The 16,195-nt window shown below is 27.1% G+C and overlaps 1 protein-coding gene across 1 annotated transcript; it reads left to right on the top strand.

The window, feature by feature from the left end:
- The first annotated feature begins 140 nt into the window (after positions 1-140).
- Positions 141-12,966, top strand: LOC113366636 (DDB1- and CUL4-associated factor 12-like). Its single transcript, XM_026608273.1, has 9 exons — positions 141-346; positions 586-742; positions 2,864-3,016; positions 3,974-4,140; positions 6,532-6,787; positions 6,949-7,065; positions 9,718-9,840; positions 10,484-10,672; positions 12,786-12,966. The coding sequence occupies exons 1-9, from the start codon at positions 249-251 to the stop codon at positions 12,936-12,938; spliced, it is 1,413 nt and encodes a 470-aa protein (XP_026464058.1). The 5' UTR covers positions 141-248; the 3' UTR covers positions 12,939-12,966.
- Positions 12,967-16,195: the final 3,229 nt, after the last annotated feature.

Here is a 16,195-nt window from a genome sequence, read left to right as displayed (position 1 = left end):
ATGCCTCCTATATTAAACATTTCACAAACAGAGTTTTATTTATTGAATAAAACTATGTTTATTTAATTATAATATTTATTTATTTTAAATTCAGTTTATTGTTACGATGAACACGTCACTGACATGGATAAAGGATTCTATATAAGGGATATTATTAGAGGACTTAGGTGTTTCCTTGAAAATTGAAGTGATATTCTGCTTATGAATTTAGATATTGGATAAATTTAGTAATATAGGTGATAAGAAGTATGTCTAGGACAGAAAGGAAACCTGTTGTGGGTGCTTTGCCCCCTTGTTATATTCCTAGTAGACTTGAGGAAAGGAGGACAAGAGCAAGGATACTTAGGTAAGATTTAATTTATTTAGTACCTTGACTTACTAGTGTTTTAATATATGAGAACATTGACAAACTTTGTCTGTAGAAAACTTTATCTTTGTCTTCTAGAAATCTTGTAATTTTTTAAAACCTTATAAAATATCCTTTAAAATCAGTTAAACATGCTAAATGATGACACAGATACAGTGTCGAAATAAACATTTCAAGAATATATATTATTACTATTCTATTTTCTTTTATACTTTCAGACAGGAGAGACAAAGGAAACCAGACAAGCCTGAAGACTTTGTTTTGTACGAAGACTCTGATAGTGACGTTGAAACTCCTGCACAGCAACAACGAATATTGAGGACATCTTATAACTTTGTTGATTTTGTCCGAAGTAGGGAACTACAATTAAAGGAGGTAAAAAAATAGTTAACTTACTTTATAATTGTGATCTAGCAATTATAAAATACAAGATGTCTTCTTAATTACTTGTGTGCATTTGTACTTATATTAGTTTCAATAATTAAAAGAACAATTCTTTAATAGATTTATACTTATACACCTAAGTCTGTTTTTACACGGTCTTTTTGTACACGGTTTTGATATAACACGGTTTGAAAATTGAATATTTTTAATTTTTTTACACGATTTTATTCCATTTAGCACGATTTGAAATTTTATGTACTTTAATTTTTTTGTCAAATTTAATTTTTGCGAAGTATGTTCATATCACAAAAAAGTATTTATGAAAGAAAAAAGTCTGAAACCATCGATAGTATCGATAGTTTGCGAACACTAGCTTAAAGATTTAAGTGAATTTTATTTTTTTACCTTAAAAATTGAATAACCTATTCTTTTCGTTCACAACATAGTTTTTTAGTTCCTGAACTTGTCATACTTTTAATTTATATTACTTTTAAGATTAGAGTGCATATCTTTTTTATCATTAATTACTATGCTTGTGAAAATAAGCATTATATATTTGAATTAATAAAATAAACATGAATTCTTGTTCTTAAAAATTCTTGTTTTTCACTAATTTTAATAGATTTTAGAGATTAGGAATAAATCACCCATTTTTGTATAAGATCAATGTCTTTTTTTACACGTTTTTTTTTAACACGGCTTCTTCTGGAACCAATCTACCGTGTAAAAACAGACTTAGGTGTATTATTATTTTACAATATACCTAAATCGAAAGAAAAATTTATGCATAACAAAGTAAATGTAATTGTATCATGAAGATATATGTATTACTATTTTATAAACAACTAGATGACCCGACAGACGTTGTTCTGTACCCATGTCTACAATTTTTAATATAATATACTAATATTTACCGTTTACCTAAAAATAATAATTATTGTTTTTTAAATTACTCTTCACGCTAGAATGCATATACACTTATAATATGAGCGATGTTAAATGTAGAACTGCTTTAAATAAAATGATGAGTCTCAATTCCCACACTTTATTGGAAATTGAAGTCTTTTAAACGGTATAACGTAACTATAACCATAACATTACACTGATACTTCATGTTGGACTAAATTAATTTAATTTTTAATTATTTAAGATATCTAAAATTGTATCTTAAACTTCTCCTAATCAATATCGTAGGGGCCGAATTGTATGTATTCATCTCTACTTTCCCATTTGTTGTTCTAAAGTAAAATTTGTGAGAATTTTAAAAATATTGTGGAAAGATTAGTAAAAGAAGCAAAGAAATTATATATTGAAAAAAGAACTATATTGAAAATTTAATATCCGAATCTTGTGTTGGCGCCTCCTAAGGCATGCGCTCGTATTTTGGCTGATAAATATTTAATTTCATATTTTAAGTGAATTAATTTGTCATATTTGTACATATGTGTCTAATTCAATCTGCCATACATATACTGTATTTTACATTATTTTAATTTATGGCACAACTCAGCTGCTTTTCGGCAATAATAATGTAGTCTTTTCAATTTTTTATTCATAATCTTATATTTATTACATATATTCTAATATTACTAGGTTTATAAGTAAATTAAAATTTTTGGCAGATTATAGTTTTCATTTATTTTTACTTATTTCTACAATATTTCACATACATCACAGTACTTTATAATCACATACATCCTAGAAAATTTCCTTAACAAACTTCAGAAATATTTATCAAAATCCGAATAATCGTTTAGAAGAAGTATATAGTGAGTGCTTGTAATTTAATATGATCTTTAATAGGAATAAAGCTCAAATTGATTGTACGTATTAGTTAGAAAACAATAGTAAGAGAAAAAGAAAAGGGCTGTTTTTAGGGGTTTTCCGGCAATTATTCAAATTTTTCTCGCCGTGAGAACCATCCTTGGTATTCAACAAACATTTAAAAAAAAAAGAATTGACCGAATTGGTCCAGGCGTTGTTGAGTTATGCGCTTACCAACACATTTTGCAATTCATTTTTATATATAAGATTATTATTCACTTAACATGAAAATTAGGAATTAAGTTAAAGTAAATTCAGTATCAGTAAATAGTTTTCTGTTCATTTCAGGTTCGAAATGTGAGACTCGATTATGCCAGTCGTCACATTCTCACACATGAAATGTTTAAAGAGACTCCTTTGAAAATCGGTGTGGTTAATAAAGTGTTTTGTTCACAATGGCTTAGTGATCGGCAAATTGTGTTTGGGACAAAATGCAATAAGGTAAAACTTTTATATTTCGAATGTATTGTAGAACTTTCTAGTTAATTTTAAGTTGAACATATCTTTCTAAATAAATTATTTTATAAGTTAAATTTTTTTTAATTCTTGCTTAAGGGGCACAACTAGTGTGAAATTTTCAAAAAATCGAATTTTCAATTTTTCCATATTTCGATAGGTTATACCTTTAAAAATAACATACCAAAATTTTAAATCGATATCTTAAATAGTTTTTGAGTTACAGCCATTTAAAGAGTATATATATAGTATATAGTATAACGATCATTTAATTTTTAAACGCGTTTTTCTCGAAACAACATTTTCCGAATTTGCTGCAGCGATTACTCAAAAACAAATGATCCGATCACTATCAATTTTTTTTTACATGTTCTATATATAGTTCTCAGTAAAATGAACTATCGATTTTTTGATCGGATCAAAAATCGAATTTTGGCAGTCCAAAAATGACCAAAATTTTGGGTAAAATTCGACTTTTTTTAAAAAAACGCCGTCATTTTGTCAATTTTTGTTTTTTTTCTTTATCGTAGTTCATTTTACAGACAATATTATCTAGTTTAACGAGATTTTTTTTTTAAATTTTATCCACGTGGAAGGCCGGAATCGCTGCAGCAGTTAAGGGCCTTTTTTTGTCGCCCCTTTGGAGATCGACGATAAATTAAAAAATATTTAATTTTTTTCTTCAAAAATTTTACTATGTATTCTTAAAACATGTATAAATATATTCCCAAAATTTTGAAATGATTGATAAAGTAGTTTTTTTAATATAAATTCTCAAAAATCACTTTTTTTTAGGCGGTTACACTAGTTGTGCCCCTTAAATTAAATATGTATAATTCAAATTTACGTGTTTCATTCAAGACATATCATTCAATTAATGAATTTCTCGCTCATAGTGTTTAAGTTTCTTAATTTGAGATTTATAAATATACATACTTTTAGTTAATGGTTTACGATGTCAATACATGCCGCCTGGACAATATTCCCACTATAAGGGGAAGATCTACCACACCGATTCAACAAGCTGGTATACATGCAGTGCAGATTAATCCATCGAGATCTCTATTGGCAACTGGTGCTAGACATACTTCGGATATTGCCATTTATAGGTAAAATAATAAATAATGGTTAAATACATCTATTTCTTTTAATAATAGAGTAGTTATAGTAATGGGCCGAAAATCGGAAATGAAAATTTTTGCATTTCTCGACGTTTTAAAGGTTTCTGAACATTTTACTGGCATACCTCAGAAAACTAATGGATGTGTGTGTGTGTGTCCGTGTGTGTGTTTTGTATGATTCCTATTGATAGGGAGATGTGCTGATTAGGTTCTGGCAAAGGTAGGCCCAGCGGATTCGGAGATACAGAGCTAAATATGCAAAAAATGGGAGTTTTTGAGAGAACTAAGCGTCCAATTTAAATGATTCAAAGAACTTTCTGCTTGTTTCAACAAAATAATTGTTTTTGGAAAAAAAAATTTTGTTAACTTTCCGTAGGGCAAGTTATAGTAATCGCAAAAAATCGAAAATGAAAATTTTTAATTATCTTTACGTTTCAAAACCTTCTGAACAGTTTGGCATACCTTAGAAAAAATGGATGTATGTGTGTGTGTGTGTGTGCGTGTATGTATCTGTGTGCGGATACAAATTTTCGTCGACGATTTCGGGAACACGGATGAAGCGATTTGGATAATTCAAAAAACATTCGATTCGTATTGATAAGGAGGCGTGCTGATTAGATTTTGGCGAAGGCAGGTCTAGCCATTTCGAAGATACGGGGCAAAAAGTGCCAAAAATGGTAACTCGGTTTTTAAGAGAACGGAGCGTGCGATTTTAATATTTCAAAAAACATTTTACTATTGACAATATGAAAAATTGAACAAATTTTCATGAAGGCAGGTCTAGCGGTTTCGGAGATCTAGTGAAAAAAGTAAAAAAAAATGCTATTTTGCGGTCAAAAATGATCATTAGACATATGCACATCAAATTATCAGATATTTTATAGAGATTTTAATAATAAGTATAATTGTCTTTACATTCCTATGGGTTCCGTACCAATGTTTATCCGTTAGACGGCGACGCGGCGCTTACGCGCTTTAACATTTCGTCTCTATGCAGTTAAAGCCGTACGATTGCTTTGAAAAAAAAAACAGAATTTCCAAAATATGTCAAAATAAAGAAAACATTTTTTTTTCAAAACAAACTCAATTTTTTTTTTAAAAAAAGTAATTTTTTGTCAAATTTATAGTTTCTCAAAAATCTAATTTTTCAGAGTAATTTTTTTTTAAAAATGATAATCTTTTAAAAAAAAAAAATTGGTACGGTAAGTCCCAGCAATTTGCCTTAAGGCACGATGCCATGCGCCCCCCTAGTTTCTAATTTTTTTTTTCAAAAAATATTTTTGTAATTTTGGATTAAAAATTCAAAAAATTACCCAGGATAAGCACAGTCTAAGCGCCACTCTGGTGTAAATGTTTAGCCAAGTGCGTTTAGACTGTTTATGTAGGAGCACTTTTTCAATTTTGTGATAAATCGTATTGAAAAATGTGAAAATGCCGCCAAGCTAAGCACAGTATAAGTGAAAATGTCGCACAGAATTATTTGCAAATGCGTTTAGACTGTGACTATAAGGGAGCACTTTTTCAATTTTGTGTAAATTAGGCAACTAAACTATTTTTTTGAATTTGAATTCGAAATAAAATAACGATTGTTAATGTTCTGGAGATAAATTGATTTATGATTTATGATTTACATTTGATTTGCTCAGATACGAGGTCTGTTCAAAAAGTACCCGGAATTACTAATAATTAAATTTCGCGGGTCTGGAGTGTCTGATTGTCAAAATTTTTTTTTATTGTGTTGGTATACATGCCCCTAAAGTATGATGAAATTTTCAGCTATATTCACTGTTTACTTTGTCTGTGGTAGTCGCTAAGGTTCGACGTGTTTTTCTTGAGCTCGGCGATTTTTACAATGGAAGAATTGAAAAGTCAAAGAATTTGTATTAAATTTTGCGTAAAAAATGAAATAAAGTGTTGCAAAGTGCAAAAATTCACCAGATATGGCTCCGTGTGACTTTTTCCTATTCCCAAAGTTGAAGAGACCCATGAAAGGACGGCGGTTTTCCTCGATTGAAGAAATAAAGGCCGAATCGCTGAGAGTGCTCAAGGACATATCAAAAAGTGAATATCAAGGGTGCTTCGAAAATTGGAAAAAACGCTGGCATAAGTGTATTATATCTGGGGGGGACTACTTTGAAGGGGACCACATTAATGTAGACGAATAAATAAATATTTTTTTGAAAAAACGAAAATTCCGGGTACTTTTTGAACAGACCTCGTATAACAAGATAGCAAAAATAATGAGAGTTACAGTATTTGTGATAATATATTTGAAAACATTTAAAATTTCTCGAATATTTCATTGGGAAGTTCCAGCAATTTGCCTTAAGGCACGATGCCATACACCACTAGTTTATTTTGCTATTTCTTTCCCCTCAGATTGCCAACCCTAGATCCAGCTTACATCGGCGAAGGCGCCCACAGAGACTGGGTGTTTGACATATGCTGGTTAGACGATCAGTTCCTGGTATCAGGATCGAGAGACACCAAATTGGCCTTATGGAAGACACCAGACGATGACGATTTCGAACCTTACAGTTCTCTTTCGACACAATGCAGTTCACAGAATGCGGAACAAATGGAAATCGGCCCTGCACGGCCTGGACATGCTTTTCTTAAACCGCTAGTAGTAAAGGTTAGTAATAGTAACATAATTATAATAATATAAGGTTGTCAAATATCTCCCTTCCGTCTTTTTGTATTATAAACCAAGAGCAAAAAAGCGGAAGGGAGATATTTGACAACAAATAGTAATGATAGTAAGAGATATATGAATTGATAAATGCTTTGTTTCAGGAATGCAAGTCTGCACAAAAAGTTCGGGCGTTGTGTTTCAATAAGAAGTTGAAAGAAATTGCTGTTCTGTCCGTGAATGGGTATATACATATATTTTCAGCAGAAACATTTGCACAGGTAATAAATTATACACACACGCACATACATATGTATATATATATATATATATATATATATATATATATATATATATATATATATACTAGCTGACCCAACAGACGTTGTTCTGTACCCATGTCTACAATTTTTTAATATGATATACTAATATTTACCGTTTACCTAAATATAATAATTATTGTTTTTTTAAATTACTCTTCACGCCAAAATTCATATACATTTATAATAAGAGCGATGTAAAATGTAGAACACTATATTGGAAATTGAAGTATTTTAAACGGTATAACATAACCATAACCATAACATAACACTGGTACTCCATGTTGTATTAAATTAATTGAATTTTTTATTATTTAAAATATCTAAAATTGCATCTTCAACTTCTCCTAATCGATATCGTAAGGGTCGAATTGTATGAATTCATCTTTACTTTCCCATTTGTTCTTATAAAGTGAAATTTTTAACGTATTTTAAAAATATTGTGGAAAGATTAGTAAAAGATGCAAAGAAATTGTATATTGAAAATTTAATAATATCCGAATCTTGTGTTGGCGCCCCCTAAGGCGTGCGCTCGTATTTTTCGCATGCATCGTATTAAAGGTAGGACCGGCCCTGATTAATACTTAATTTCATATTCTAAGTGAATTAATTTGTCATATTTGTTCATATGTGTATAATTCGATTTGCCATACATATACTGTATTTTATATTATTTTAATTTCTGGCATATCTCAGCTGCTTTTTGGCAATAATAATGTCGACATTTAATTTTTCTTCATCATAATCATAAATTTATTATACATATTCTAATATTGTCTAGGTTCATGAGTGAATTGAAATTTTTAGCAGGTGATAGTTTTCATTTATTTTCAATGCAAACAATGAATTGTCGTTTTTTGCAATTTTTTCCATTTATTTTTACAATGTTGCACATACATCCCAGTTAGAGGTGGGTCGTTGACGGTTTTGCCGTCAACGAAACGAAACGGTTATCGGGGTTTCGTCAACTAGTTAAATAACTAGTTATTTTTCAACTATAGTTATTTTTAACGATTCAACGCTGGCAACGTTAAGAAACTGATAGTTGAAATAACTGTTTCATTGAAAGTTGGTAATATGAAGTTTGTTCTTATAAAAGTCAAGTTGACGTTGGATTTGATGAATAAAAAGAAATAAATGTGAATTGTCACATTTATTACACACACACACACACACACACACACACATATATATATATATATATATATATATATATATATATATATATATAATAAAGGTTTAATTTAAAAAACTTAAATATTTTCATTACAGCAAAGCCATATACTAAAACATCGAATTTACATGTTATATAAAAATAGCAATATAAAAATGTATAGTTATATAAAATGTTATGAAAAATAAAAAAATCAATTTCAGGTTTAGTTTAAAAAAATTATTACAAGACAAATGCTATGAGATTTTTATGAAAAATATTAACCATTGAAAACTATAACAAATGTAACTGATTTTCTAAAATTAAACGATTTGGCGCGTGTTGCAAGTTTCTTTTAAGATGTACATGTACATTTGCAATATTATAAAAGCAGTAGCCTAACAATAAGCGATTTTCATAGTATTAGTTGATCCTTTCCGACGCAGGTACCTGCCTACGTTCGTTTTCGACAACGAACGAATTCCTATATCGTTGAAAAAACTAACTGGCCGCCATGTTTTCAACTGCTTCGAAACCAGTTGATTTTCAACTAGTTATTTCGTTGCGACGAAACGGTTAGTTAGTTAACGAAGAAGAAACGGTTGAAAATAACCGTTCGTTGATTCAACGCCCATCACTAATCCCAGTACTTTGTAATCACATACATCCTAGAAAATTTTCTTAACAAACTTCAGAAAGATTTATCAAAATCCGAATAATCGTTTAGGAGGAGTATACAGTGAGTGCTTGTAATTGAATACGAACTTTATGTAATAGCAATAAAGCTCAAATTGATTCTACGTTTTGATTAGAAAACGTTTGTATGAGAAAAAGATAAGGGCTGTTTTTAGGGTTTTCTAGGCAATTATTAGATTTTTTCTTGCCGTAAGAACCATCCTTGGACTTCAACAAACATTTTAAAAAAAGAATTGGCCAAATTGGTTCAGGCGTTGTTGAGTTATGCGCTCACCAACACATTTTGCTATCCATTTTTATATATAAGATATATATATATATATATATATATATATATATATCTTATATATAAAGTTCTTCTGTAATGGTTTATGAAAGGATAATCCTCCTAAACGATAATTTGGATTTTGATAAATCTTTCTGAAGTTTGTTAAGGAAATTTTTCAGGATTTTTTTAATTATAGAAATATAGTTAGATTATAGAAATAAATGGAAAGAATGACAAAAATCCGCATATCATTGTTTGACATTGAAAATATCCGAGGTATTGTCAAACAAACATTAAAAACAAATGAAGACTGTCATCTGCCAAACATTTCAATTCACTTATAGGCTAAGTTATAAAGGTTACTGCACCGTGTTGTTATTTAATTTATAGATTCCTGACAAAATAATTAATTATAGAGAATATAGACAATAATATATATATATATATATATATTTAAAATTTGATTTTGATTTTTAATGTATTATTATTTTTCCAGAAATTATCTAGGAAATTACCATCGACACAAGACAATGTTTGTTTAACAATTCAAGAAGAATCAGGAATGTATGCGATTGGGTGCAGGTCGTATACGATATTGCTGGATTCAAGAACATTACAGGTAAAAATAGTTTAGTAAATTATATTGATTATAAAAATATTATGATTCATTTATCTACCGGAACCCTTTTAATGTATAATTTATATAATCTAATTAAAACAATGCCTTATTTGATTCTGATTAGTTTTAGGTAAAAATCTACTGAGCCGTTTTCTTGTAATTAACTGTTGAAACAAAAATTCAAGCTGATTTTTATGGAACTTTTTTTGGCGATATATATCATGGTCTTATAGAACTTACTGAAATATTACGGCCTTACGACAAATAGTTTAATTTTAAAAATTCATCAAAGTTTGAGAAAATGAGTAGTTTTTTTTGCGTTTGTTAAAATTAAAATTAGACGATTTACTTAGTATAACGATAGAGTACCTGATGGTCTTATTGAGCATACTAAACCATTAAAGTCCTACGGAAACTGGTTTAATTATGAAAATTATTGATTTGTGAAAATTTGCTTATAGAAAATATGTGTAATAAATCCACTGGGAATACTTTTAATCACTCATAAATTAATTTGTTTATTAAATCGATTATTTACACATATCGGAAAGTTCATGTAACTTGCCTCAAGGCAAAATACCAATACTAACTAGTTTTTTTTTCAGTGTTAGTCTAATAAAAAATAAATTGCTCTCCTTTTCAGGCTGTGAAGAAGATAACATCTCGATATTCAGGTTGTGGAATTCGTTCAGCAAGTTTTCAACACGACATGTTGACAATAGGAACCGGTTTAGGAATGATTATGTTCTATGATATACGAGCAGGAAAATACCTTGATAGCAATATTAATAGTTCGCGAACGGTTGTGCTAAAAGCAAGTAAAGGATATGTGGTAAGTAATAAATTTATATATATATATATATATATATATATATATATATATATATATATATATTGTCAAAGAATCAGAGTCCAAATCTATTAAATATTTGATTTTTGGCACTTTTATTAATTTTTTATCAATTTAGGCATATTTTTGATGGCAAAACAACGTTTGCCGGGTTATCTAGTATATATATATATATATATATATATTAATTTGGAAATATGAACAAACAACACTCTTTTTTGCACTAATTTATTAAATAATAATTTTCACAAACGTTTCGAGACTTGGTTTGTCTCATCATCATTGTGTTATAATTTAAAATTTAAATATATATATATATATATATATATATATGTATGTATGTATCTATATATATATTATATATATATATATATACTAGCTAACCCGGCAAACGTTGTTTTGCCATAAAAAATATGCCTAAATTGATAAAAAATTAATAAAAGTGCCAAAAATCAAAGATTTAATAGATTTGGACTCTGATTCTTTGACAAATAGTTAAAAACTTGTTATAATTTTCAAAATTATTTGACATTTCATACTTCAAAAATTAATTCACTCGCATCATAGTTTTTTGTTTATTATACTTCTGCCATGTCATATATGTCAATAAAATTTTCTTTAAAATATTATTTATTTGTTAATAAATTAATAATTATTTTAAGTCATCAATGAATAATTATATAATTGTTAAATTCATAAGATTGGCTAAATCAACACAGGAATATTGTGGAAATAAATATTTTTTTACATAAAGATCTGATTTTTGACATTTGCATTTTATTTCAAATTAATTATAACTGTCAAAATATTTTCTTTTCGGTCAAAATTTAATATAATATGATATAATATTTAGTTTGTCTAGTTTGTTTTTGTTAGATTCCAATGATATCCTCAGATTGTACTATTCCATTTAAGAGGTTACAATTTCCTGTAAGATTAGCATTTGCGATGATAATCAAAATATATCTTAACTGATATATTAATAATAATATTATATTTTAATTACACAAATTTCTTTATACTCTGATAAATGATTCCAACGCATCATAGTGTTTTGTTTATTTTAATTTTGTTTATGTCATTTTTTTTTAATTAAAGAATAAATTAAATTTTAGTCTAAATCAACGCAGTATCTTTATATAAATATACAATTTTTTATATAAATATTTGATTTTTTTCATTTGCATTTAATTGAAAAGTAGTGAATGTCAATTTCATATATCCAATATGCACTAAATGTATAAATGTCAAAATATTTCCTTCTTGGTCCAAAATTAATATAATATGATAATATTTATTTTACAATAATGTTTTGTATCTATAATTTGCTTGGCAATATTGCCTATACCATAACTTGGAATAATTAATTTATTTGCTTCTTATTGAAGTAAGTCGTTAAACATTTTTTTTGTGCAAAGTCAAAATTTTGTTTATGATTAATTTTAAATTCAATATGCCGCTTTTTTATTGTGATCTCTAATCTATAATGTTTTGATGAAGTTTTGGTTTCCGAAATAATTTGGTAAGCTAATCAATTAAATACAAATTGTAAATCTATTTATATTATTATTTTCATAAATATTGACAAATGACATTTGACGTTTTTCATGTAAACATTTATTTAAATATATAAACATTGATTTTTAATTAGATTTAAAACTATAAATTGTGATTTTGAATATAGCATTTCATCTAATTAGGATATAAATGTTGTATATATCTATATATGTACACGTTTTTGAATTATATTTTTTGAACTGTCAAATTTTTTTTTCAAAAATCATAAATCTTTTTTTCTCGAATTTTCCATAAATTTTGACATTTTGTCATTTTAGGGTTTTGTTTTTTTTTTGATCATTTTCTGTCAAAATCTTTAGAAATTTATAAAAATTTATATATTTATATTTTAAATTTACTTTTCAAAGTTTCCTATAATCTAAGTTGGATATATATGCACACGATGAGCCAATAAAATTTAAAATCGGTTCAGTAGTTTGGGCGTCCATCGCGAACCAACATCGTGACACTGATTTATATATATATATATATATATATATATATATATATGTATGTATCTTATTATTCTTTTCCCCAGTCTCCAGATGAGAATATCGAAGGTCTCCAACACGGTAAGTACCAACCAGCAATCTACACCCACTGCTACGATGCCAGTGGCGTCCGATTATTCGCCGCAGGCGGTCCACTTCCTACGACACTGGTAGGAAACTATGCAGGTCTATGGCAGTAAGAGGTATGATGATAATTAAATTATTAATAAATAAATGAAAATCGGCTTTGCGAAGGAGATTAGATCTCGAGCCATCAATATATGAGAATGAAGATTGAAAATAGTTTTAGATTAGTGGAAAAGATTTATAAGATGATTTATATTTGCATGGACAAAAGATTGCACTTTTGTGAATCTTTTTAATTAATTCGATTATAAATTTTAAATTGTATATATTTTAGAAAATTAGTCGTATATCTTTATCGTTAGGATTAAAAAAAAATATGATGTGTTGTGATTGAAAAGCATCTATACTACTTTTAAGTAATTTTATTAATCAATATTATTATGGATGATGTAATTAATATTATACACTGAAATAAATATTATATATATATACATATTAGGGTGGACCTTAATATGGTAATTTTAAAATTTCCTTGCTCCCAAGGGCCCAAATGGTTTCAAATTGATAAAAAAACAATACTCTGAAAATTTTAGCTCTTAACATTAATGTTTAGATAGAGCGCAATTCAATCAAAGTTTTGTATGAAAATAGCATGGAAAATTTTTCAAAAATTTTAAAAATGTTTTTAGATATAATTTAGCGAACAAATGAATGAGTTATATTCAAAATTTGTCGCTAGGTTATACTAGAATTATTATAATTTGATCTGTAGAGCGTCGAATTTTGAATAAAACTCATTCATTTGTTTGCTAAGTTATATCTAAAAAACATTTTTAAAATTTTTGAAAATTTTTCCATGCTATTTCCATACAAAACTTTGATTGAATTGCGCACTATCTAAAAGACAAAATTAAGAGCTAAAACTTATAGAGGATATTTTTTTATCAATTTGGAAGCATTTAAGCCTATGGGAGAAAAAATGTCCATATTAAGGACCACCCTAATAAATAAATAAATATATATATATATATATATATATATATATATTGCATGGTTCTGAATTTTATGTTATCATATGTATTAACAAAGTCTAGTAATCGGGCATAACATAAATAAAAGACATGAATTTTTTTCAAAAAATTATTTTACATCCATACGTTTCGGCTATAATCCTAGCCTTCATTCAGTAAAAACTAAGAATAAAATTAAAAACTAAAACAATTGAATTGGAGTGAAAAGAAAATTATGAAGAGTGAAAAGTACTCACAATTATATATAAAATAAATTTTTGGAAGAAATTCATGTTTTTTATTGAATGATGTTACGCCCCACTACCAGACTTTGTTAATATATATGTATATTATGGTGGTCCTTAATATGGACATTTTCGAATTTCTTTGCTCCCAAGGGCCCAAATGCTTCCAAATTAATAGAAAAAAATTCTCTAAAAATTTTAGTTCTGAATATTAACATTTAGATAGTCCGCAAATCAATTAAAAGTTTCGTATATTCATTATTAAGTAAATTCTTGCACCATCTGTGATAGCAGACGTGTAATTTTGATGGCAATTTATTACTGACAATTTGAGTGTCTACATCACCAATTAAATAAATATTTTGCTACAAAATATTTAAAAAATATTTGGTTAAACAGCTCACATGGATTTAATTAGATGTTAAGTGTTTTATGTATATTTTTAACAAATGTTCACAAATAGTATCACAGATGGCGCAAGTATTTACTTAATAATGTATTGACGAGACTTTTAATTGAATTGCGGACTCTCTAAATGTTAATATTAAGAACTAAAACTTTTAGAGAATTTTATTTTATTAATTTGGAAGCGTTTGGGCCCTCGGGAGCAAAAAAATTCGATAATATCCATATTGTGGACCACCCTCATATATTTTATAACTATCTATTGCACGTTGATAAATATATACGACTGATACAAAAAAATGGTAAAATTTTTGTATACTATACAAAATTTTAAAACATATTTTATTACTTAAATGTCAGTGTAGTGAAAAACTTAATTATTAATTATTGAAACTCACTTAATGGGTTAATGGCAATAGTATAATATATTAAAAATTTTGAAATATTTGTCAATAATCAAATATGTCAATGACAAATGTATATTATAATTTGGAGAAATTTATTTTATTGGCAAATATGTTGGATAATTTCAGACACGTAAAGTTGGACAAAAATAGTAAGAAATAGTGGATATATATATATATATATATATATATATATATATATATATATATATACATTTCAAAGTAACTAGCAGTCCATTCGTCGAAATAAAAATGTAATAAAGTATTTAAAAACTTGCATTTATACGTTTCGACACCGGATGTGTGTCATCATTCAGCAACTACAATAAATTTGAAAAATTTAACTAATAATAAAAACAAATATAAAATAATTATAAACATAAAGAAACATTAAACATACCACCAGGACAAAAACACTCCAAAAAAATATTTAAAAAAAATTAAAATTGTAACATATTAGAAAAGGACATTTTTTGGAAAAATAATGAATATAAAATTAATAACAAACTTTTCTCAAAATGTTTTTAATTTTGTAATTATTCATTATTTTTCCACAAAATGTCCTTTTCTAATGTGTTACAAGTTGAATTAAAAAAAAAAAAGTTTTTTGAGTGTTTTTGTCCTGGTGGTATATATAATGTTTCTCTATGTTTATAATTAATTTATATTTGTTTTTATTATTAGTAAAAATTTTCCAATTTATTGTAGTTGCTGAATGATGACACGCATCTGGTGTCGAAACGTATAAATAAAAGTTCTTAAATACTTCATTACATTTTTATTTCGACGAGGAATTCATCCATACATTAAAAATAAAAAACATTTTAAGAATTGGATTTGCATGAATACAAAAAAAAGTCTTCTTAATATAAGAAATAATGATTGATAAAAAATAAACAAAAAATGATGGAAAAATTAAAATAAAAATAATAATAAATGAACAATTAAACTAATGTACAAAACAATAAAAAACTGAAAGTAACTTATCTGTAAAATAATTTAAACGAAAATACACTTAAAAAAAAATATATTAAACTAAAGATAAGCAAAAATAATATCAAGATATGAGCATTCGATTGTTTGCAAAAATTGTTTTTACCATGTTCTTTTAATTACATTTTTAAGTACATTTTCAAAATTCATTCATTTTTTTTTATCTATGTTTTTATCTGGTTGCTAATAATTTTAACAAAAAAAAACACAATTAATACTTTTATATAAAAAAAATAATTAAAATTTAATATATGAAACTAGAAATTAGCAAAAACAATATCAAGATTCGATTGTTTGCAAAAATTGTACATTT

This window comes from Ctenocephalides felis, unplaced genomic scaffold (assembly GCF_003426905.1).
Source record: "Ctenocephalides felis isolate EL2017-DRISC unplaced genomic scaffold, ASM342690v1 CF-g0.4_SCAFFOLD_01170, whole genome shotgun sequence".
In the NCBI taxonomy this organism is placed as follows: domain Eukaryota; kingdom Metazoa; phylum Arthropoda; class Insecta; order Siphonaptera; family Pulicidae; genus Ctenocephalides; species Ctenocephalides felis.
The sequence above is the reverse complement of the archived record's forward strand: the minus strand, read 5'-3'. Positions and strand labels throughout refer to the sequence as shown.

Coding starts and splice junctions, on each gene's coding strand:
- LOC113366636 (XM_026608273.1), top strand. CDS start 249: ATGTCTAGGACAGAAAGGAAACCTGTTGTGGGTGCTTTGCCCCCTTGT. Junction 743..2,863: donor GGGAACTACAATTAAAGGAG/GTAAAAAAATAG, acceptor TGTTCATTTCAG/GTTCGAAATGTGAGACTCGA. Junction 3,017..3,973: donor TTGGGACAAAATGCAATAAG/GTAAAACTTTTA, acceptor ACATACTTTTAG/TTAATGGTTTACGATGTCAA.